This window comes from Cheilinus undulatus, linkage group 19 (genome assembly GCF_018320785.1).
Source record: "Cheilinus undulatus linkage group 19, ASM1832078v1, whole genome shotgun sequence".
Lineage (NCBI taxonomy): Eukaryota > Metazoa > Chordata > Actinopteri > Labriformes > Labridae > Cheilinus > Cheilinus undulatus.
This window is the reverse complement of record NC_054883.1, coordinates 41,372,487-41,397,068: the sequence shown is the minus strand read 5'-3', so window position 1 is coordinate 41,397,068 and position 24,582 is coordinate 41,372,487. Positions and strand designations below refer to the sequence as shown.

General features: G+C 38.4%; 1 protein-coding gene across 2 annotated transcripts in view; it reads right to left on the bottom strand.

Moving 5' to 3' along the window:
• The window catches only part of LOC121527082 (RNA-binding Raly-like protein), a 237,620-nt gene that overhangs the window by 13,117 nt on the left and 199,921 nt on the right, over nt 1-24,582 (bottom strand). For both annotated transcript variants that reach the window (XM_041813768.1, XM_041813769.1), the window contains 3 exons: nt 12,702-12,777; nt 11,635-11,682; nt 8,580-8,761 (listed from right to left, as the gene is read on the bottom strand). In XM_041813768.1, coding sequence (XP_041669702.1) covers nt 8,580-8,761; nt 11,635-11,682; nt 12,702-12,777 — 306 coding nt within the window. The remainder of the gene's footprint in view (nt 1-8,579; nt 8,762-11,634; nt 11,683-12,701; nt 12,778-24,582) is intronic.

Sequence of the window (24,582 nt, the reverse complement as noted above, 5' to 3'; positions counted from 1 at the left end):
ATATGAACAAAGAATAAAAATCAAAAAATTCGTAAAACATAAAAATTGGAATAAGGCACAAAAACATGGCATAATAAAGATGGAAAAAGGGAATAAAAATGTGAAAAGGAATTTAAAGAATAAAACATTAAAATGGGAGTAAACAAAAATAAAAAAATGGAAAAAAGGTTAAAAATATAGAAATGGGAATAAAAACATTAGAATGGGAATAAATAAAATCATTGAATTGGAAAAAAGAATAAAAATTTAAAAATGGGGAAAAAGAATACAAATATAAAATTGAGAATAAAGAAATGTAAGAATAAAATGGGAATCAAGAATGTAAACATTAAAATATGAACAAAGAATAAAAATATAATAATTTGAATAAAAAAAATAAAAACATTAAAATGGGAATAAGGCACAAAAATGGCCAAATAAAGATGGAAGATGTCAGAATATCTTTCCAGAGCTGCTGTTTTGATGTGAACTGCCTCCCACCCTCGTAGATCTTGCTTGAAGATGGGGGCCACACCATGAGTTTCTCTCCTTTTATGCCCATAGCAGCCAATGACACAGAGGGAGTCTTTGCAGCATGAGATGGTTCATTGTCATGCATGAAGATAATGTTACTATTGAAGGCACGGTTCTTCTTTTTGTACCATGGAAGAAAGTGGTCGGTCAGAAACTCTATATGCTTTGTCGAGGTCATTTTCACACCTTCAGGGACCCTAAAGGGGCCTACCAGCTCTCTTTCCATGATTCTGGCCCAAACATGCCTCTACCCCCTCCTTGCTGATGTCACAGCCTTGTTGGGACATGGTGGCCATCCACCAACCATCCACTACTCCTCCATCTGGACCATCCAGGGTTGCACGGCACTCATCAGTCAACAAGACTGTTTGAAAATGAGTCTTCAAGTATTTCTGGGCCCACTGCAACCGTTTCTGCTTGTGAGCATTGGTTAGGGGGGCTGAATAGTAGGTTTATACATGACTGCAAGCCTCTGGAGGATCCTACACCTTGAGGCTGGTGGGACTCCAGAGGCACCAGCAGCTTCAAATACCTGTTTGCTGCTTTGTAATGCCATTTTAGCAGGTGCTCTCTTAATCTGATGAATCTGTCTGTCAAAAACCTTACTCATTATGCCTTTATCTGCACGAACTAAGAGTATCTGTGCTCTGAATCAGCCACAAATTTCTTTCCAGTACGATGATCATGCTTAATTTTTCCTGAAATATCAAATGTTTTTATACCTTGTCAAAGGCATTACACTATTTGAGGCTTTTCAGCCGCAGAGATCCTTTTTCTTTCCCATATTGCTGAAACCTGTGGCCTGCTTAATAATGTGGAACGCCCTTCTTAAGTAGCTGTCCTTTAATTGGGCTCACCTGGTTAACTAATGATCACAAGAGTCTGAGATTGATTTCAGTGATCTAAATAGCCCCGAGACACAAAACCATCCATGAGTTTAACTGAAAAACAAAAAAAATTAATGTTTATAACATTAAAATCCAATCTGCATTATAATGTGGAACGGGGTGTAGTTATATCACTTAGGTATTATTCTTTCTCACTGGAGATCTTCTATAACTAAAGATTACATATTCCTACATCAGTGTGACATAATAGAATGGCACTATTTCAAGCAGTAAAAGGCGTAAGGATTTGTGAGCGATGTCAACACTAGAAGTGCTCTTAGAAGACATTACTGAGTGTTTATGTGCTGCTGAAGTTAGTCAGCATTCAAGCATGTCTGTCATGTGTCACATTGTTAGATTATTTTCTACTACAAGAAATATCTCCAGTTTTTCCAGCATTAATTTCTGGGAAAATATTGAATTTGACAACTTGTGACGAACTCAACATGGCTAACTTTGCTCCAAACTTAGTCTCCAAATGTGGTCCCTCACATTTTTCTGGTAACAAAATATAAAATAGCAAATATAAATGACATGAAGTGCAAAAGGATAAAATTTACACAACTGAAAAAAATGCTTCTTCAGTGCATCAATTATTCAGATAAATTCTGCAGCAGAAACCTTGCTAAAGGTTATTTTGATGCATGATTATTAATGAGCAGGTTTATGTATGCATAACTGTTTTCATTGCTCATGTAGAGCTAAACAACAATTATAACATCCTTTTAATGCTCAACACTTGAGCTCAAAACTCTAATCTGCTAAAAAAAACAACTAGAATCAAAGTGTTTGAATTGTATTCTTATAATTCATAAATGCAGCTCCGGCTGATCATCGCCTCAGTAGCTGAGAAACAGTGGGCACAATACACCCTCCCACTGCTTCTGTTTACTGCCTCATGAATATTTGCTCTCCCCATCCTCCTCACTCTCGCTGTTTACTTCACAATACGCATTTGAGATTTGGGTAAATGTGGCGTAACCGTATCATGTCAAAGTTTGAGTCTAAAACCTTGATATGCAAATGAGATATGCTGAAAAAAAAAAAAACCCTCCTGTGAGGGACATCACCATTAATTCAATCTGACTCCACTCACGTCTGCAGGAATGAGCGTTTACTTCTTAGCAGCTTGAACTGAGCAGATTAAAGAATTTAGACCATAAAGTAATAAGATAATCTTATTTTTTAACCCTCGGCAGCTGAAATGTGTCATCCTTTGAGCGGAAGGGGGAGAAAAAACAAGACACCAGGAGTGGAGGGGAAAACAGAAAATTCTCTTTGACACCTATCAGATTCTGTCATTTTGCTGGAAAGAGGACAGATAAACAAACCCACGAGTTTCTGTAAAGCTGCAGCCGGGGAAATAAAGAGGCACTGAGGCACGTGTGGAATATAAACATTACTTGTCTGCTATCACGTCTGCGTGTGGCTATTTAGCTTAATTCAATGTTTAATTACACCCACGCAACATCTCAATGCACAGGCTGACATATGTCTGCATTAATATGCATGTATGAGAATGAAAACATGCATAAAAAATCCACTGTTGGAGATATCAGTGCGTGATAAAATATATTTGCTCGCTGTGAGCAGATTCCCTAGAAAGACTTTTTAATATTTCACTAAAATTCAATGTGAAAATCTGAAAAATGCAGCTCAAGCAGGGTCCAATGCATAAGGTACATTTTTGTCTTCTATAAAACACAGCAGGATGATTCATGTATGCATGAGAAAAAGACAGAAAATGTGTCCATAACGCCGCACTGAAGGTAGTTATACGTGCGAGGAAGTCAAAAGATCGGGACTCATGTTGTTTTGTGATGCAGCCGTCAACCGTAGAGCTTCACAGAAGCAGAAAATTGACCTTTCTGGGTGTGGAAAGAGCAGAAAACAGAGCATATACAATGATATCTCTACGGTAAGTCACACTCAAGTGTCTCCATCTCCGTCTCAGTATCACCTGCCTGCAATGTGAACAAACTATCACCCCAGAATACACAAACGCACACACGCACATTTCCTTATTCCAGCGTTATCTGAGCTCGCTCTGGGCAGCTTACTTCTCGTGCTTTGATGATAAGAAAGTGTGGAACAGTTTCTAATTTATCGCCGCCTCCAGGCACTTTTTCCTTTTGTGCTATCAGTCCCCTAAGCTGCAGAGAGAAAACACACACATCCTAATCCAACATGGTTTCATCAGTGCTGCATCTTTAAATAGCTCTGGTTAACCGGAAAGAGACAAACTGTATTGTTTAATAAGCATTAAGGAAGATTTAGGGAATGAGGAATGGATCTAATTTTAGGACCTGCTGATGAACTTTTTTATCTTGCAGAGAGTCAGGACCTCTTGACTCACAGGTGCAGGAAGATTAAACTGGAGAAAACGTTTTGGAGCTGTGCTGCGTCTGACTTTAATTAGACTATAAATTGTTGTGGAAAAGTTACACAGACAAAAAAACTCTTAATGCATGCGTTGCTCTGGCGATCAGCTGATTATGGGCATTCACTCTGTTAAGAACTACGCTGATCAGATTCTGCCACAAACTCGTTTGACCAATCATCATGCACCTGTCATATTTCACATCTGTCATCCCTTCTCCTGCAGCTAGTCTCTCATTTCAGTGCAACCCTCCTCCACCCCAGCCACCTCCATTCAGTTCATTACCATCTAGTCCAGCTCCTCATAAGTCTTCTGCTCATCTCATCCTGCATACCTGAGGCCCCGTCCACACGAAGACATATTCAAGAGTATACGCAAACGTTTTTTGTCGTATCTGCATTTCATCCACACAGAGAGGAGGCTGTCTCCATGTGGACAGCCAACCGCATCTTTCTTGAAAGGATTACGTCACACATAGCACAGGCGACTTCGGCCCCGTTTACACGACGTTTCCGAGTGAAAACGCAAAAGTTTTGTAGCGTTTTGGCTGTCCATTTACATGGCAACGACATTTTTGTGACTGAAAACGGAATTTTTTGGAAACGGGCTCCAGAGTGGACGTTTTTCAAAACGCCCCTGTAAACAGGGAAACCGGCACTTTCTGAAAACAGACATGCGCACTGCGGCTAGGCTTATAACGCATGCGTGGATGGGAAGCCCAAAACAAAACAAAGATGGCTGACACCAGTGTACTGTTCGTGCTCCTAACTATTTTGAATTTAACTGAATTTAACTCTAACAAAGTGTTGATTTACTTCACCATCACTTGGATCAGCGGAGACGTATTTCATGCCTGCACCAGATTCTGACTCGACCCATACACTGTCAAAGGGCAGCCCAAGGAAGTGTCTGTGCGCATGTGCTTATTTTGGTATAGCAAAATCACACCGCCATCTACTGGCCTGGCATATGTACTACATCATTTTTGGTGTTTCCCGCAGCCTCGTGTGAACAGAGATCTTTTTGAAAACGTTGCCGTCTGAACGTGGAACTTTTTGGAAACAAAAACGGTTAAAAAAGCAAAATGTTGTCATGTAAATGGGTCCTTACGCCGCATGCGGATGTCAAACCAAAACAACAATGCTGCAGAAGCTACTGAGCTTATTATGGCTTTTACAGCCAAATCTGATGCTCCTTTACCACCACCGAGAACAGCAGACACCACATGTTCTTAGATTCAATGTGGAGAACACCCAGAAGAGCAACCAGGAGAAAGTTTGGGGCGGTTTTCTGTGATCTTCTTCTCTCCTCTGGTGCATTTCCGTGGCAGCGTTACAGCATCACTTACAGGCTTGGCATAGATACTACAGCGTTTTAGTCGATTTCAGTGGTTTCCTGCTAACGTGGACATTTCCTGAGACGACCTTGTATTTACGGAAAACTTTTTCAAAACAAAATGGAAATATAATGTTTTCATCTCCGTGTGGACAAGACCTCAGTCTCCTCCTCCAAGCCACTTCATTGGCGTCCTGGTCCAGCTTCTCAGAAGTCTACTCCTCATCTGACCCTGCATCCTCCATCAAAACCACCATCAGTGTCAGGACTCCTGCCGTTTGCCTCAGTCCCCCTTCAGTACATGAAGTCACCCTGATAGTCTAATCAGTGAAGGTATTGCACATTTCTCTTTCAAAAAAATGTGAACAAATTATTGTTAAACTTAATCTTGTCTTCCACATTTAAAAATAGTTCCACTCAACGGAATTACCACTGAATCAAGATTATAGAGCAGTGTGAAAAATAACGGTACTTATATATTAGCACTGGATCTCTGCATTTGATTAAAACACAAGAGAAAACATTAAGTGACTGTTCATTTAACACCAATTCAGGCAAATAAACTTGGAAGTGTTGCCTTTCAGAAGAAGACTGGAAGAACCAAAAATATATTTTCAGACAAGTCTGAGCATATACTAACCCTTTAAAACCTACGGGATCGCCAGCGTTCCCATTTCTATTTTTAACCGCTGGTGGAATTGTGACCAAATGAGAGAGCAGTAATTCTTTTTGCATATAAAACCAGAGGAATAACACTAACATATCACACATTCAGTGTGTTCCAGAGTTCTGTTTCCTTCTAGAAATAGCCTTCCTTCTTTTGCAGGAATGTAGTATAAAGCACACACTTATAAAACAACATAATATAATATAATATAATCAGGACTATAAATGTGTTGTTTTCTTGCAGGTCTGGAGTCAGACTGATTATTGTTTAAACATGGTCGTCTACAAACACATGAATGCTCTAAAGTATCTGCACACTTAGAGATTTGATTGCACTACTGTAAATAGTTTATTTCTCCTAAAGATGCTGTCTTTTGGCAAATTGAGCACAATTTCATTTGATTTTCGTTTTGCCACACTTAATGAGATGAGTGAATTCCAAATATGAAGTTATGAACATACTCTGAATCATTTTTTGTAGGTTGAAATGATCTTGTACAACTTTTTAACAATCACAATTTTGAGGGATACAATTATGATATTTCTGTATTTAGGAAAACGTGTTAAAAAAACAAAAAAAACAAAAACAAAAAAAGGTTTTCATTTTTCTTTTTTTTTTTTTTTTGCACTTTTGAGCAATTTCATTTGTTACTATGGACTTATCACATAGATATCATTAAAATTTGGGTTCTTAAGGGTTGTATTGATGCATAGCAGGGGTGTCAAACTCAGTCACAGCAGGGGCCGGATTCTGGATTCAGGTCTAACCTGAGGGCCTAACAGGGTCACCTTTTTAATCAGAAACTGTCAACCTCTTTACACCAGTAATAAAATATGAAAAAAAAGAAACTTAGCACTGATGATAAATGATTTTGACATTTAAAAAGTTATAAAAATAAGTTTAAAGGTTCACAATCTGAGAAAAATAAATGTATTACTTCAAAAAGGTCAAAACATGAAATTGAAGAATAATGTTTCTCTAAAGGCAAATATATTAACAGAAAGTCAAAATCATGAGTTTAAAAGGTCAAAATATGAAATAAAATTTGTAATCATGAAATTTAAAGTCAAAATATGATTCAAAATTTTAAATTGTGAGTCTAAAAGGTCAAACTATGGATTATAAAGTCAAAGTTTGGAGTTGAAAATATGAGATAAAATACAAAATAACTGGTTAAAAAGGTCAAAATATCTCTTAAAATTTACAGTTACGAATCTTAAAGCTCAAAATATTATATGAGAAGTCAAAATTATGAGTTGAAATGCTCAAACTATGAAATTAAAAGTCAAAATCCTAAGATGGAGTCCTAATTGTGAGATGCTAAATTTAAAATGTGAAATTGAAACACAAATTGATTTCTTTTTCCACATTCCTTACTTCTTATCTAAGTATTTTTTACTTCTTACTTTTTCAGATTTTATGACTTAACAAGAATATCTTAAATCATCAGGATAAGTTCACATTTTTATACTTTAGGAAATCTGCAGACCTCAGACTGATGGGACAGTTAGAACAGAAATATGAGATCATCTTGCGGGCTGGATTTTACTGCTCAATGGGCCAGATTTGGTCCCTGGGCCTTGAGTTTGACACCTGTGATGTATAGCCAATTCAAACACTCTAAAATGTCACTACAGCATGTAAAAATGTAAGGATGTGCTCTGGCAGACTTGTTCTATGCTAGGTCATAAAGGGTTAAAGAAAGGGTTTGTTAAGGGTTAATTATTTTACTTTAATCCATCTGATGTAAGATAAAGGCTCACATACATGATTTACTGTGGTTTTATCCAATAACCAACGCAGCCTGAGGCTTCACAAACTAGAGCACAACTGAGGGATTAATTCATCATTCATAATCTCACATAAATAGACTAAATAGGCTGGAATCCAAATCCCATCTTCACAAACTGACAGCCAAGATTGTGTGTCAAAGAAGGTTTAATGTTGGAAAACACAAATCTATCCATCCTCATAATCCATGCTTCTAACTGCGGCTTCCCCCCTTCTTCTGGTGAGTAATTACACAAGCAGGCAAAGTGGTCCAAAATGCACGCAGTGTGACCCGCCCTCTTGTTTGGACGGGCTAACCTTATTTTTCCATCCAATCTATCCAGGCTGGAGTCAATACAAGCAGTGATTTTTCACAGAGCTGGCAGGGCCAAATTAGTCTCCCAAACATCCCACGGACAGAGGAGAGAATTCATTGAGTCCGTCCAAAAAGAGGATGGGAGATGGGTTTTTCTCCCCGTTCCCTGTAAAACCAACTGTGACTGGGTCCTCCTGACAGACCGCACCAAGCTGCTCAGGCTGATAACACCGGCCCCAGACAGGCAACAATGAAACAAACACTGTAGCCAATTACACACGGGCTACGGATAGAGCCTCACAGAGCTGACCACAGCTCCGCAGAGATGGCCCCAATCTCGCTTTAATTACATTTACCCACGTTATAATGCATCACGGCTTAATCAGACAAACCGAGTGAGATCCAAGCAGATCCAGGATGACTGGAATAACGCTGTTTGCTTAACAGGGGCCGATTATATTTGTGTTTGTGAGTTTGCTCTACATTGCAGAGCGGCTTGTTCTGAGCTGCTGGAGTAAATTAAACAGCTTTTTATGGCGAATCACGCCACTGTTTTCTTCTCTCAAAGCTGTGGTTTGCATTAAGCCTTCACTCTTTTAAAGAGGACAGAATGCCATTAGCGTAATAAGCACCCTTCTTCTGAAAATGTAAATTAAATTTAAAGGAAAATCTGTCAGCTCCATAAGACACAAAGTACATCACTGTACGTACGTTTTAGCCCAGAGGAGGAGGATGATGTAGGAGGTCTGGAGGACGAAGAGGAGGAAGAGGAGGATGTTTTGATGGGGAAGGAAGTCTTCCCACGACGGGAGGAGGGAGCGAGGACCCTGGAGCGTTTAATGGGGATCACAGCTCTGGGAGGGGGGGCCACTCTGCCGTGGTAGTCAAAAAGCCTTAAGAGAAGAACAAACCTTAATATTAGACTTCATTTTGTACACCTTTTCTTTTATTTGAGGCTGTGTGGATTTCAGAAAGAGTCAATACACCAGAGCTAAAAGGTTTTCCACGTTCTAAAACCCATTATCTGTTCCCAGGATTGTTTTCACAGATAGATTTTCAGTGGATTTCTCTTCTGGTCTGTTCTCTCTCTTACACGTGAAACAAAAGACTTATATTAAAGTTCACATCTACCATTAGGCTTCTTTCTGAAAAACTTTTCAGGCCATTTCACCCAAGCAGCTCATCCCCTCACTTATCTTTTTAAAGTGAAGAGGATGAAAGAAGAGGGTGCTAAATGTCAAATGAAGGTGTCAGCTCTGAACGCCCTTGGTGACAGTGGACGTCTGTCAGGGCTATCAACAAGTTTGACATTTAGAAAATGTCTCCACAGATACGCACTCTGATCACAGACGGAGAAATGACTGAGAAAACAAGAGTCCCTTCATCGGGTTTGCACGCTTCATTCAAGCATGATCAGTTTTGTGTGCTTCCCGTCAGCAGAGTTAATTTTGGCAGCTATTTTTAATTTTAGTCTTTAAAAGACTGAAATGTCCCCCCAAAATATGCTGGGTCATTTTTTACTGCTGCGGTGGCCACTCCTCTTTCCCTCAGCCGCAAAGCTTTAACCCTTAGAGCTCCAGCGGCACTTGCTTGGTAACTTTTGAACCGTAAGTCAAAGGCACTAACTTGTTTTTTCCTGTGACAGCTCTGTGTTGTGCCTTTCTATATATGTCCTTAATGCATTTGTAGCTCTTACAGAACATTTTCTAGTGAGCCCAGAACTTGGCTGACATCCTGGGGTCTCTGAAGACAGGTTTGTCGTATACAAGAAGCGACACAGAAAAAAGTGAATAACTTTTGAACCATACGTCGTAGACACCTGATCTTTTTTCCTCTGAAAGCTGACCATTTTGCTGTTCGTTTGCTATCCCTCCTCCTATCTCTTAGTCACTTCGGTGACTTTTCGGGGTCTTCAAATATTAAATCCATGGCGTTAGATCTGATAATGATGTTCTGATAATAACAATCTGATCATGTACTTTGGCTTTCTTCGGTGGGCAGCGCCATATTTGTTAAGGGCAACGTTTAGACGCAAAGCATTGTGGGAGTCGTACTCGACCAGCTGCTTCTGTACTGCTTAAAGGAATGGCACAAATGAATCTAACTGCAAAAAAGAGCATGGACTTTTTTTGTATATATGTAGATATTTTGAAAACCGTTAGTCACAGAGTATTTATTTTTTCACTGTTTTGTCCCCAAGAGATGGAGAACAAGTCTATGTAAAGAAAAATGCTTTGTCATTTTTGTTTACTCTGTGTTATCAATGAAAATTAACCTTGGAAATCAGATGGATACACCCGTTTCCTTGTTTTTTCACTGACGAATCCATCTTCAAAGCTCCTGTCTGAACCATTTGGGTCCGGTTAGAAAGTGACAGGACCAATCAGCGACAAGGGGCAGCACTTTCAGGCGCGGCAGAGTCGTGACGTAAACAAGCAGCAGCAAGAGGCCGGTGCAATTATGGTGGAAGAGATTAGCGTGGATGCTGCTAAAGCGCCAGTTTTATCAGAACTTGACGACATTTCTTCATTAAAAGAAGAACAAAGAACAGCAGTGAGTTGTTTTCTTTTCAAAAACGACACAAGTCGAGTACTGACCTGTCTACAGTCGCCATGTTTCGCGTTATTCCTTAGCAGCTGCGCACGTGCAGCTATCTGTGATAGCTGCTACGTCACGTGTTTTGTTGCTCTGATTGGCCCATAGAGATGTGACAGACAGAATGTTCATCCAATCACACTCCGAGTTTTTTTCAAAGCCTCTGCCTTTTCCCAAATGTTTCCTACTGAAGCTTTCCCGGTGTGTTAGGTTAAATAAAAATCTTTGAGTTTAAAATTCCAATTTGTTTTTTTTATTATGTCTTTGGAGTCTTATAACTTTTACATAATTCAAGTGACATTGCTGTTGTAGATATATTCTTAAAGCCCATGTTTTCCTGAAAAAAAAGGATGTATAGAGCTTGACTGTACACCACAGGGCTGATGTTTTATAAGCTTTTTAAGAAAAAAGTCCAGGTGAGACATGATGATGAAAAAAATTAGGGGTGCACTGATTGATCGGCCAAATCGGTATTGGCGCAGATTTTCTTAATTTTAGGAGATCGGCAATCGGCCGATCCTTGTAAATAAGATCGGAGGATATGATCGGTTTCATCTGCCTCTACCTACTAAAATGTGAAAGATGAAAGACTAAAGGAACTGATATGATTTAGTAGTTTGGACAGCAATGCTTTAAACTTTTCATTTATATTTGAGAGAACTACCTCATATGCAGTTAAAACAACAAGTCTTTATTGTTTCACGGGTATTATTCAATGTTTTTCAATAAAATAAGATTAGAACATTGAAGGTGTATGCTGTCAGTTATAAAAAAAATTGGTAAAGATCGGTGATTGGCCAGAAAATTGCAATCGGTGCAATAGCTGTGAGCTCTCAGGGTTAAGCCACTGCTGCTACTTAGTTAGCTTGCAGCTAGCTTGTTGAGGACGCTGTCTGGGGTGGAAACTGTTAACAGCTGCGCGGGGGAATTTCAAAATAAAAGCATAGCTTGAAGCATTGATTTAGATCAATGTTTTGACTTTCCATCGATCTGATTGGATCATCAATCAACCGATGGATATATAGATATACACTGATGAATCATTACACTTCTACTCCAAACGTGTGTGGAAAGCCCCGAATAAAAGGGAAAGCCCTTTGAGAAGAAAACAACTTGATTATTTCTGTGCTCAATTCCAAATTTGACAACACAAAAATTAAATGACACGTACCTGCTGTAGAAATCATCCCTGTAGTACTCGTAATCAAATTCATATCCACTGAGAATGACAAACGGGGGCGGGGAGGGTGCAAACAGACAAAGAGAAAGAGATAAAGCTGAGTCATATTGAGAGAAGCCATATTGAACCTGTCAAAAGTAAGCAGATCAGACTTGAGTAATTTTGATTTGAATGGACACGCTTTAGTTTCTGCCTACAGCTGAGCTCAGTGCAGGTAAAACAGAAGGCCAAAGAACTACTGGCATGCAATGACCATTAATCAACAAGAAGAAAAAAGTGTACAGAAGCTTTTCTTAAAGCCCCGAGAGGAAAATCAATGTTGAGTGCACGCTCAGGATGGAAACTTGTTTAGAATTTAGAACGAGAAATAAAATACAGAGGAGAGGAGAGGATTTTGAAATGTTGTTATTCCCACAGGAATTTTAATGAGGATAAATGTATTACTATTTCAGTTTAGAGCAGTGTAGTGTTGGTTTGTTCCTGCTCCATAATTACCACACTACATCCTGGCTTTTTTTCAGCTGCAGCTATAAAATGCAAATGAGTTTTTATATTAACACAATGCACAACTAATAAATTAGTAAAATAGGACATGCAATGCAACAAAACAACTACTGGGAAAAGGATGAATGGAAGGAGTGTGACCTCTGATTATAGAAAAAACTGGGCTCAACAAAAACGTCCAAGTGAAGAAATAAAGCATCCGTCATCCGTCTTGTATTAGGCCTCGGTAAACACGCCATGCTTTGATCTGTTTGTGACCAGGAGATGTTTGTGTATGGGCTGAAAAATCAGGGTCATGCTTAATGAAGCTTATACAACAGCTTCTCCTTTGAGCCTTACAGACCCCTGCCAAATAAACTCCAGTCAAGGTTTGGAAAGCATCAAAAACTCAATTAGAAATTCAAAGTTCAAAAGACAAAAAAGAAGCATAACAGGAATCCTCTTATTCAAATATTACTTCATATTTGCATCAGCAGGAGCAGCAGGATGTGAAAGATAGTGAATATTTATGACAGTGGTGTTATATTTGCATGTGTTAGGAGGGTGAATCTTACCTGTAAACAGCTGAGAGCGGCCGTTTGGAGCCCGCTTTAGGCCTGTATGGCTTTGGCTCGCCCGCCATGTTTATGTCTGCAACACAAAAACACAGACACATCACTTGTCAGTCCTTTTAGTGAAAACCTCTTAAATCCATCCATTTTCTATCCCATTTGGGTCGTGGGGGGGCAGGAGCCTATCCCAGCTGTCGCTGGGCAAGAGGCGGGGTACACCCTGGACTGGTTGCCAGTCAATGTCAGGGCTGACATATAGAGACAGACAACCAGGCACGCTCACACCTGCAGCCAATTTGGAGTCACCAATTCACCTAATGAGCATTTTTTGGTGTTAGAGGAAGCCAGAGTACCCGGAGAGAACCCACGTATGCACGGGGAGAACATGCAACCTCCACACAGAAAGGCCCTGACTGGGAAGTGAACCAGGGACCTTCTTGCTGTGAGGCAACAGTGCTAACCCCTGCGCCACCGTACAGCCCCTACCTCTTAAATAATGAATATAAATTAAGATTTGTAGCGCTTCTTTGAGCATGTATAAGCCGATGATGAGCAACAGCTTGGTTACCACACAGCAGCAGAGAGACAGCATAAGGGCCACAGCTAGACTTATGGTGGCCATTTTCAAAACAAAACCAATGTATTTCAGGATTTTCAGTTGTAGGTAGCTAAACTTTTGTGGCAGTGCTGCACTTATCAATGCCACCAACGGGTGGGGCATAAATAATCAGAAATGAGCACCTGTTTTCAGGGCTAAAGTCTCTAGGTCTACAGCTGCTGCCCACTCTAACTCACAGATAAACTGGTTAGACTCAGAACGGAAAGGGATAGAAAGTTTATTGAGCCTCATGTTTATCCTTTGCTTGTTGTTGCATTATCTCCAAAACACTTTGTAGCTTTTTTTTTTTTTTTTCTCAAACTTTGCATAAATAGCCACTCTGTCTCAAAGATAAACTGGTTAAAAACCAAGAGGGGATCAATCACAAGTTAACCTTTAGGGCTCACAGCTATTTTTTTCTCCATCTTGTCTCATCTGGACTTTTTTCTTAAAAAGCTTGTAAAACATCAACCCTGGTGCACAGTCAAGCTCTATACATCTTTTTTTTTCCAGGACAACCTGGGCTTTAAGAATATATCTAATACAGTAATGCCACTTGAAATATAAAAAAGTTATAGGACTCTAAAGACAAAATAAAAAAAAACAAATTGGAATTTTAAACCCAAAGATTTTCATTGATAACACATCGTAAATAACAGTGATAAAGCATTTTTTCTTGCACAGACTTGTTCTCCATCTCTTGGGGACAAAACAGTGAAAAAATAAACATTCTGTGACTAACGGTTTTCAAAATATCTACATAAATACAAGAGGAAGTCCATGCGCTTTTTTGCAGTTAGATTCATTTGTGTCGTTCCTTTAAGCAGTAGAGAAGCAACTGGTCGCGTACAACTCCCACAATGCTTTGCATCTAAACATTGCCCTCAACAAATATGGCACTGCCCACCGAAGAAAGCCAAAGTACATGATCAAAAATGGGTTAAAAATGGACAAAAAGACGCTTATTATTGGATCTAGCGCTGTGGTTTTAATATTTGAAGACCCTGAAAAGTCACCGAAGTTTCAGGCTCGCTACAACAGCGTCGTTAAGGGCTACAGAGACATCGAGGGTAGCAAATGAACGGCAAAATGGCCAGCTTTCAGAGGAAAAAAATTAAGTGTCTTAAACATATGGTTCAAAAGTTATTAACGTTTTTCTAAACTGTGTCGCTTCTTGTTTTATACAACAACCCTGGCTTCAGAGACCCTAGGATGTCAGCCAAGTTCTGGGCTCACTAGAAAATGTTCTGTAAGAGCTACGAATACATGAAGAACATGTTTAGAAAGGCACAACACAGAGCTTTCACAGGAAAAAAAAGTTAGTGCTTATGACTTAAGGTTCAAAAGTTACCAAGCAATTTACAAAGGGGTGTACCTTTGGTACGGATCCATGCCGCTGGAGCTCCAAGGGTTAAGGTCTCTGGGCCTCATGTTTAACCCTCGTGTATGATCCCAATATCTCAGTGATGTTTGAGGGACTTTCTTCAAACTTTGCACAAATGCCCACCAAGGTTATTATAGTTAACTAAAACTGACTAAATAATTCAAACTAAAATTCAAAAATTAATTTAGTTAACTGAAACTAAAGAAAATCTAACCTTTATTTAAAAAGAAAACTAACTAAAACTGTATAGTGCACTTACAAAACTAACTAAAATAAAATAAAAATGGGGACAAAATCTCCTTAGTTTTAGTCTTTGACACAACCAGACTGACTGGCACCTACACCAGAGTCTGGGGAGAGTAAAATGGCCTGATCTGATTGGTTAAGACTTCGAGCAGTGGTAGTTTTATGTCTGGAGTTGTGTTCAAACATCATCTTTAGATAAACACATGATAAGTGGCCTGTTTTAATGTTTTTAAAAAATGTATGACGCTGACTCAGCCTCAACATCTATCCATAAAAAACTAAAACTAATGAAATCTAAACTAAAACGAAAAACAGCAGTCAAAGCTAATAAGAACTGAAATCAAACACAGAAAGTGAAAACGAAATACACATAGAAACTAATGAAAAATCCACAACTATTATAATCTTGACGCCAACTTTGACTTCAGAATATATTAATCAGATTTTTGTGGGCATAGGTCAGAGGTCAACGCCACTGGATCTCATGTTCACCCCTTGCCTGTCATTGCATCATCTCAAGAACACTTCAAGGTACTTTTTTTCAACTTTTCAAGTGCTGTAGTCCAACGGTGATTAATTAGCTATTTGTCCACATAAAAGCTTTTGACAATACAAATGTACTTCAATGATACCCTTTACAGATAAGATGAAAATCATCTTAATCACAGGTGTCAAACTCAATCACAGAAGGGGCTGGATTCTGGATAAAGGTCTGACAGGGTCCACATTAAACCAAACTGTCAACCTCATTTTTGCCAGTAATAAATTATAGGAAAAAAATAAGCACTGATGACAAAAGATTTTAATATTTAAAAAGTCAAAATGATAAGTTAAAAGGCTCAAAATCTGAGATAAAGAGTAAAAATTGTAAGTGTAAAATGTCAAAACACTAAATTAGATGTTAATATTACACTTTTAAAAGGCAAATATATAAAAAAGAAAGTCACAAACATGTTTTAAGACCAGATTATAACTTAAAATTTAAAACTGTGAACCTAAAAGGTCAAAATATGAGATAAAAAAGCAAAAATTATAAATTACAAAGGCCAAAATATGAGATATAAAGTCAATTATAAATATAAAAAGGCCAAAATATTCGACAAAAGTCAAAATAATAAATTAACAATGTCAAAATATGAGATAAAAAATCAAAATAATAAATGTAAAAAGTAAAATAATAAATATTAAAACCTCAAAACATAAGATAAAAGTCCAAATAATAGAAGTCATAAATGTGCTGTGCAAAAATGAAAATATAAAATGAAAACACAAATGAATTTCCCACATTTATTTTAATGTTATTATTTTTACTCTTTATTTTTTCACATTTTTATGACTTAAGGATATGTGATATCATCATGGTTAAGTTTACATTTTTATACTGAAGGAAATCTGACCTCATATTTTAGGGCCAGTTAAAGAATAAGATATGATCTTGTGGGCCGGGTATAACTGTACCACAGGCCGGATTTGGCCCCTGGGCCTTGACTTTGACACCCCTGATTTAAAGTATTAAGTGCCGACATTAATAAAACACCTAAAGATGGTTTCACAACTGCCTTCAGGAGCATTAGAGTGCCATAAATTATTGAGTTTTTATATATTTCTTATAAATTCTGAGTTAAAGGGTTAAAGTGAAGTTTTATTATTCATGGTGATTCATAAATATTCTGTGCTCGACATTACCCTACAGTGTTGGTGTTTTAAAAGATTTCATTAAACACCAGTGTCTTCATCGCTGCAGGGCAACCTCGTTTAAAGCCGAGAACTGTGTCAATGAAAGTGAAACGACTTCCTCTCTTCAGAGCTCCTCGCACACAGCGACGTCTCTCTCTCTCTCTCTCGATGGCACTGATGACTCTGTGTGTAACTCAAAGCAACGCCTGAACACAAGAGAACAAAAGAACGGCTGCATAATGAAGAGTGTGAAATATCAATTCAAGTTCTCAGGAAGCTCTGTGCCATTTCCTCTGTAAGGCTCAGCTTTTTCATTCAGCTTTTTTTTAAGTAAGAGCACACAAAGCAGCAGTATACTGTAGGACACTTTCACTAATGTGGAAGTGCATTGTGGGAGCCAATTTTCCAAGGCGAGACTGGAGACCTTGGCATGGTGCAGAGGAGAGATTACAAAATGGAATTCTTGTTGCAAGGCAGAAAAGAATCCTTGAAACATAAAAACAATGGAAAGACAAGAATAAGCATGTGAATAAAAAGCAGGATGATTTATAGTTGGCTGTTTGTGTGTTTTTGTTAAAAAATGTTACCTTTAGTTACTGCAGACTGGGATGAAGCCTGTCAGTGATGCTGATTTTTTAAAATTGCAATCTGTGCATTCATTGCCAAGGGTGCTGCAAGGTCCTCACATTTTGTGTTCACTCTAAATGGCTTCTGGGAGACGAGCCAGCGGGTCAAAATGAGCTCTGTGTCCCTCAAAAAGCAGGAAAACATTCCAGAAACTTTATGGATGCAGACATGAGGCTGTATCTGTTTATATAAGTGGGGAAAATCTAACACCTTTAACTGAACTTTATTTTCAAAGCAGCATTCTCATCCTTATCTGAGGTCAGAGGGGAGCTATACAAATATTATTCTACAAAAAGGCGTGGAGGATTATGAAGAATGTCGATCGCTTGGGGCAAAACACCGTCAAAATATGCAGAAAGTATTTTCTCAAAGGTAGAAGCATCGTCTTCTGTATATTATCTTTGATATCTTTGCATCTGCATGCCTATAAGCAGCAGCATACTTAGAGAGGCTAGTCCAGAAAACTGAAAAGATAAGTTTAACACCACAAACAATGAAGCCATCAACGAGGTGCCTTGAGACAACCAAACCTCGTCTGCATAAAAGCCTCGCAGGTACAAAGATCACTAAAAAGTGATTTTTCAGAACTTTATTTGTGCATCCTGACACGTCTTTGTGATCATTTCCCCCCTCCAGCAGCACACATTTGCTTCACTTATAAATGCCTCTGCCCTCCCATCCAAACACCGAACAAGTGGAAGCACTCGGATCCCCGGGAGTGGAATTTCATCTGGGTGAAAATAAGCTTGTGGAAAAACTCTGGCCTCCTTCTCCCAGTGGCTGCTCTCATGAGAAATAGGATTAAACCCTGCTCTGCTTGTAGACTACCTACTCAGACGTGCTAAAACATGAGCTTTTTAGGCAAGTGTGCAGGACCAAATGAGTAAATGAAACCGAGAGCTTAAATTGGGGTTGACTGTGGACTACGCTGCAGAGATAATGAAGATTTTGCTCATTAACTCAAGTGAAGCCCAAAATAACAGCTAAATATTCTTGGATTTCAAAACCTCAGGCAATTATAAAATCCTTGACCCCCTGTTTTTCTTTTTTCTGCTTTTGTGAGTGCAGACAAACTTTTCTGTTTAATACAGCGCTCAGAATAACCTAATCCTCGCCTTTTACCCCGGTGTTCAACATAAACCTGGTGAGTTTTGTAGGCAAAGGCTCCAGCCAGATTTGACTAACAATGCCTGGACCATGAGTCTGGTTCATCAGCCCACTCAGGCAATCGAAACAACATTTTACTGTGGTTGAAGAAAGCTTAAGGGCTCAAAAACTGGGTGTAAAAATCTGCAACTTTATTTTCTTTCCCATGCCTTTCAATTAAAATACAGAAAAACATACTTCCTAAGTTCTACTTCTTCATAACATTTGTCTACCTTGTGTATTTATTACTTCAAATTTGATTTATATGCACTTTAGAAACAGATTTTGATTTGTGGTTATAAATATTCTCTTCATTAGCAGTTGCTAATTTGCTCTAATTGCTGTTATTTATATTTAGCAGTATAGATGTTCTGGGATCCCCCTGCCCTCCCATGAGCCTATAGAGAAAGATCACACAGGAGCAGCACATGTTCCTGCTCTTTCTGTGAGGATAAGAACATCCTGAGGCAGGGAGAGAAGCAGCGAAAAACCCCAGAGAAGGGCAGGCATTAATGACAACAGAATGACACTCATTCAGTCAGCGGTTACCAAACTTTTTCTATTGGGCCCCCCTTTGACAGATGAAAATATTTTCAGCCCCCCCCCCCACCTCTCACCGTACATATCCACATGCAAAAACCTGTAAATGTACAACAAACACATCATTATTTTCAATTTTTGCGAACAAATTCCTTTTTAAAAAATTAACCACAACATAAAACCTAAAACTTTGGAGTTTTAAAAATGGGACTCTGAAGATTATCCGATGAAAATAAACCCTCAATGAGCATCTTTAAGATTTATACACCCAGTCCTACGATAATTTTACTGACTACTGTGGGTTTATTTGGTGCTGCAGATCTTTTTGTGTCTCGGGGGCAGCTGTGAGACTGCCACTCTCAGTTTATATTCAATGTCCAGCTATGATTTGATTTTGCATTATAGATGCAAAAGCATTCTGCAACATCCTCACACAGGTAGGACGAAGCAAAAAAGAAAAAGTGAGGCAAAGGCTGTAGTGCAGTGTTACTCAACCCTGTTCAACCAAAGAGCCAAATTGTTGAAAAATGCCATCGCAAGAGCCACAATCCAAATGGTGAAAAGTGACTACAATGGGAAAAAAGGTGGATAAAGGTGGAAAATGGGGGAAAGGTTGCATTCAATAGCAAAAGGTAGCTGGAATGGGTGAAAAATTGCAAAGAAGCAGGATAACACTGGCTAAAACTGATGGAAAAGGGCAAAAATGGTATGAAAGTGGCTAAAGGAAGTGGTAAAAATGAGCTAAAAGCAGCAGAAATTGATTAAAAGTCACAAAAAATAAGGAAAATGGGGTAAAATAGATATACAATGTAGAAAACTGGGTGAAAAGTGACGAAAATTGGCAAAAATGCTGTAGAAAGTGGAAAAATGGAGGAAAAGTGGCATGTAATGACAGCTGAAATGGGTGAAAAATTGCAAAGGTACAGGATAACACTGGCTAAAACAGATGAAAAGGGGCAAAAATGGGATAAAAGCAGCAGAAATTGATTAAAAGTGGCAAAAAATTTGGAGAAATGGGGCAAACTAGGCATACACTGGAGAAAACTAGGTGAAAAGTGGCAAAAATGGGTGCAAAGTCACAAAAAGTTGAGCTACAGATGGTCAAAAAGCAGCAAAAAATGAGTGAAAAATGACTAAAGTTGGCAAAAAAGCTGGAAAAAGGTGGACAATATGGGTGAAAAATTGCAAAAAAGCAGGATAAAACTGGCTAAAACTGATGACAAACGGCAAAAATGGGATAAAAGTGGCAAAAACGGATGAAAAAGTGGCTAAAAGAAGTTGTAGAAATGGGCTTAAAGCAGCAGAACTGGATTAAAAGTGGCAAAAAAAAAAGTAAAAAAGGGAAAAAAATAAGGTTGACAATTAAGTTTGACCATTAAAACCTGCTGTATGAATGTTGGAAACAAACTGGTTAATGTAACTTGCAATGATAAATTTCTGAGGTCAAAGTTTAAAAGAATAGCCTAATATTTCAAATGAAGACATAAAAGAGCCTCAAATCATTACAAAAGAGCCACATGTGGGTCCAGAGCCATGCATTGGGTATCACTGCTCTAGTGCCTAGCTACTACCACTCCTTTGTTACTCCAGTCCAGAATGCTGACAAAGTCTTGGACTAGACTTCAATGAACTTCTCTTCTATAGGGCTGAAGTTGTCAGCTGTTGCTGCTTAGCCTGGCCTTGCCCCCCCCCCATGACCCCGCGGGCCATTTTGGGAACCACTGCATTAAGCCATATGTGGCATAAAGGAGGAGCTGGGGTGGAGGAGGGGCATTGTGTAAACAACATTAATTGGATTGTAAATTTTAGCTCGTATTCACAGTGCCTTCAGTCCTCTTTGCAGGTCTGAATGTCGTCTCTCAATGCTGCAGGTATATGTGAGTTTGACCTGACACAACCTATATGAAACTTTACCCAGCTTCTGGATCAAAACTCTGAATGATTTGGAAAAATAATCTAATTGCGTTTTTTTACCCAATGTTGCGATTGCGATTTAATATGCGATTATTTCTCAAGTTCCTCATCTTATGTAATGCCAACAAAAACAAACAATAATTAATTCTAAACTATAACCAAGACAATATTAGATTAAACTGAACAATTTTGAAAAAATATCTAACTGTGATGATTTTGACTCATAATGCGAATTGGATATGAACTGTTGTATTAAAGGAAAGGGAAATTATATATTATTCTCATATTTAACAAGAAAAACGTGGTTAAATGAAGATAAAAGGATTTTTTAGTACACTTTCCTAAAAATATGCCACTAGAATGATTACATGATATGTAACCTAATGTAAAATGTCTCTGCTGCAAAAAACTTGTAAACTGGTATTTTCCACACAAATTTCAGGTAAAAAGAAATATTGCACCCTCTGCGATTTCACAATTGCAGCAGGCCATATTGTGATTTGATCTAATTTGCGATTAATTGCCCAGCCCTAATCAAAACATGGAGCTAAACAGAAATGTTCCTACAAGATGCTACTGATGCTTCAGTGCACCATTGTGTCATTGCATTGTGGAAGCGAGGCAGTAGCCATTAATCTGTGCTACAGTGGCTTTTCTGGAAATCAGGATGACATTTTAGACTTTGATTTCCTCCTGTAGAAGCCCAGACCAGATTGTGTCTGAAACACCAGAGTAACTTATGCTCGAGATTTTATAGTAATCATTAAAATTCTAATTTCTTAACCGTCCTACATATTGATTTTATTTTAATAAATAAACATATAAATATGATGATGTAATGCATACTGTATACAGCTACTTCAATGCAAACAGTTCACAGTTTTTCCTTCTTAAAAATTTAATTCAGCAGATCCTGACTCGCCTTGCCTGCTGAATGTATTACGCAGAACACAGCACTGAAGTCAAACTGAATAAATTTGACATTTGCTGTGTGAATAAGCTCAGCTGCTTCCTTTTCCCTAAGAGTTAATGTTTTATTCCTTAAAGATGTAAAACTCTCATGTTTTATGTGCACACATTTCAGCCTCCAAAGGAAAGTGGAAAACTACGAGATGGTCAAAATGTAAAGACTGATTCTGAAAACAGCTGCTCCTTACAGATTTTAGGACTTATGTTGGAGTTCACTCATGATCTCAACCAAAAATGTTTCAATGAAAAATGTAAACGTCACTGAATAATACTGTTTGAGGTAGGGGTGGAGGATGAATTGATTTTATTGATAAATCATATCTGGGGAAAATCTGGATTTTGAAACATTTTAGGTTTTCTCTTGAATTCAGCTGCTCACTTTGGGCTTTGCCTGTTAACAATAGTCTTATTTCTCTGAGTCAATGCTTTGTTTAGAACTGGCACTCGCCCTCTCTATTCTCTATTGATCACCCTCTGCCGTGTGCATACTCTCTCTCTCTCAGCATCGTTAACGAAAACATACTGGAAAATATCGGTAAACTTTGCTAAAAGATTGCTGGCAATGTCTTGAAAGATCTTGGCCATATTTTTCATGAAGAGTCACCCAGGAGGCAAAGGTCATCCTGAGAGACTCTTAGCACACATGCAGAGTTTGGACTTCTGCCATCAGGGAGGAGGTTTACTGATGCCAGGAGGGGTCAAATAAAATGGATATCAGAGGTCATTTTTCCCTCAGCTGTTTGGTTCTTAAATAAGCTGCAGGCAGAGCTGCAAATACATATACAGAATATTATAGACTATTGGAACTGTCTCTTATCTCACTGCCTACCAATAATACAAGACAACAAAGTATTTAAATTTAATCAGATCCATTCTCTCTACCTGTTTGCAGGAGATTTGGGTAGAAAACAAAGACTGTTCATGTTATTATTAGGGTTGAAGGATTTGCAAAACTAATCTAATTGCGATTTTTATCCCCATTATTGCAATTGTGATTTAATATGCGCTTATTCTTAGGTTCCTCTCCTTATGTATTTTTTAAACAAATTCAAGCAACAAATCATTCCATACTATAGCCTACATGCTCCATGGGTTAGTCAAGCAGCTGCTTTGACTTTGCAGGGAGCACATGGCTACAAACTCCCATACAGATACACACTTTCATGACAATGTGTATTAAAAACAATGAAATTATTCAGAAGCATTTAATCCGTAATGGTATGAATCTGAACATGAGGGTGCAACAAGCTTTATGTTATAAAGGAGGAGGCTGGAGTGGAGGAGATGAAGCTGGTTATCAGCTGATCACAACTTGGGGTATGACTTTTGTGAACTAACACAAAGCTTCATCAATTTAAGATAGAAGGAGCTGGTTATTTTTGCTCATATATCAAATTTGATGTCATTTGCTTTATTGAAGGGCAGTATCATTTCTATGTCCCTCACTTGATAAAGGAAAAAATACATAAAACACGAAAAGAAGGCTTTTTGTAAACCATTATTAAGCAACTGATACTTAAATTTTTTCAAAATGTGCATAAAATATCTGCCACTGCAAAAATTAGATTTATTAAACCAGTATTTTGAACGATTTCAAGTTAAATAAATATTGCAACTTGTGTGATTTGTAAGTTGCAGCAGGTCCTGTTGCAATTTAATCAAATTTGCGATTAACTGCCCAGCCCTTGTTATTATTATAAGTATTTTGACAATCTTGCTTTTGTGCTCCTTATTTTGGCACCAAAGCAGACAGACAACTCTTTGTAGGAATCCTTTTGACAATAGAGCCACCGTGTAACTAGAAGTGTAAACTTTTATATGATTCGAGTAAATAACAAAAATGGAGATGTGTTAACTATGAATGTTGGGAATAAGGATACAATTTGAACTCACTGCGCAGCTCTACCACCATGCTTACATTTTTAAGGCCAGAAAATTCTAGTCAAAACTGGTAAAATCCTTAAGAAGCTTTGGTTCTGAAGCACTTCTGCCACCATTCTTCAACAGAAAAAAGCCTGTCAAAGACTTGTTCAGATGTACAGGCTTTATTTTTTCATAATATCCACACTTGTGTTTGTGTAGAAAGCATTTAAAAGGAACTAATTGCAAGACATGCTGTTGAGGATCGTCTCTGATGCAGCTTTTAGTAGATTCCTTTGTTTCTGTGCCGCGCCGAGGACTAAGTGCTGAGAAAAATATTTTCTTGGTGAGAGCCCAGAAACTGAGTTTTAATTACCTCAGATTGTCAGATATTCTCAGCTATACCATTTGTTTTACCCTTTTGTTTGCAGCGCAATTGACTGTGGAGCTGTCCAAGGTGCTGAAAGAGTTACAAAGAGGAGGGTTTTTGTGGAGCTGTCCGTGGTGCTGAAAGAGTTACAAAGAGGAGGTTTTTTGTGTTTAGGTTTGTTTCACTGCTCTGTCTGGGCAGTGAGTAAACAAAGAGGTCTTGACCTGTAGCTGTGTAAACATACACATGATGCAATGTGAATTTTATCTTCCTGGAATTATTTATAGCCATGTTTGCTCTCTTCTGGTGCCTCTATATGGTGCATATCTTTCTATAGATGGCGAAACAAACAGCCCAGGTTTGTATGAATATTTAAAGTTAACAGTGGCTGAGGGATGGAGGGGAAAAGAAAGAGCTCTGGAGGTAAATTGCAGTGAAAAGAGAAAAGGCATGCAGCGTAAGTAATCACTGAGGACAGACCTGTGTTCCTCCGTCAAGAAAACAAGGATCCGTGACTCCCTGAAGCAACCTGCCCATGTGTTTTATTGCTCTC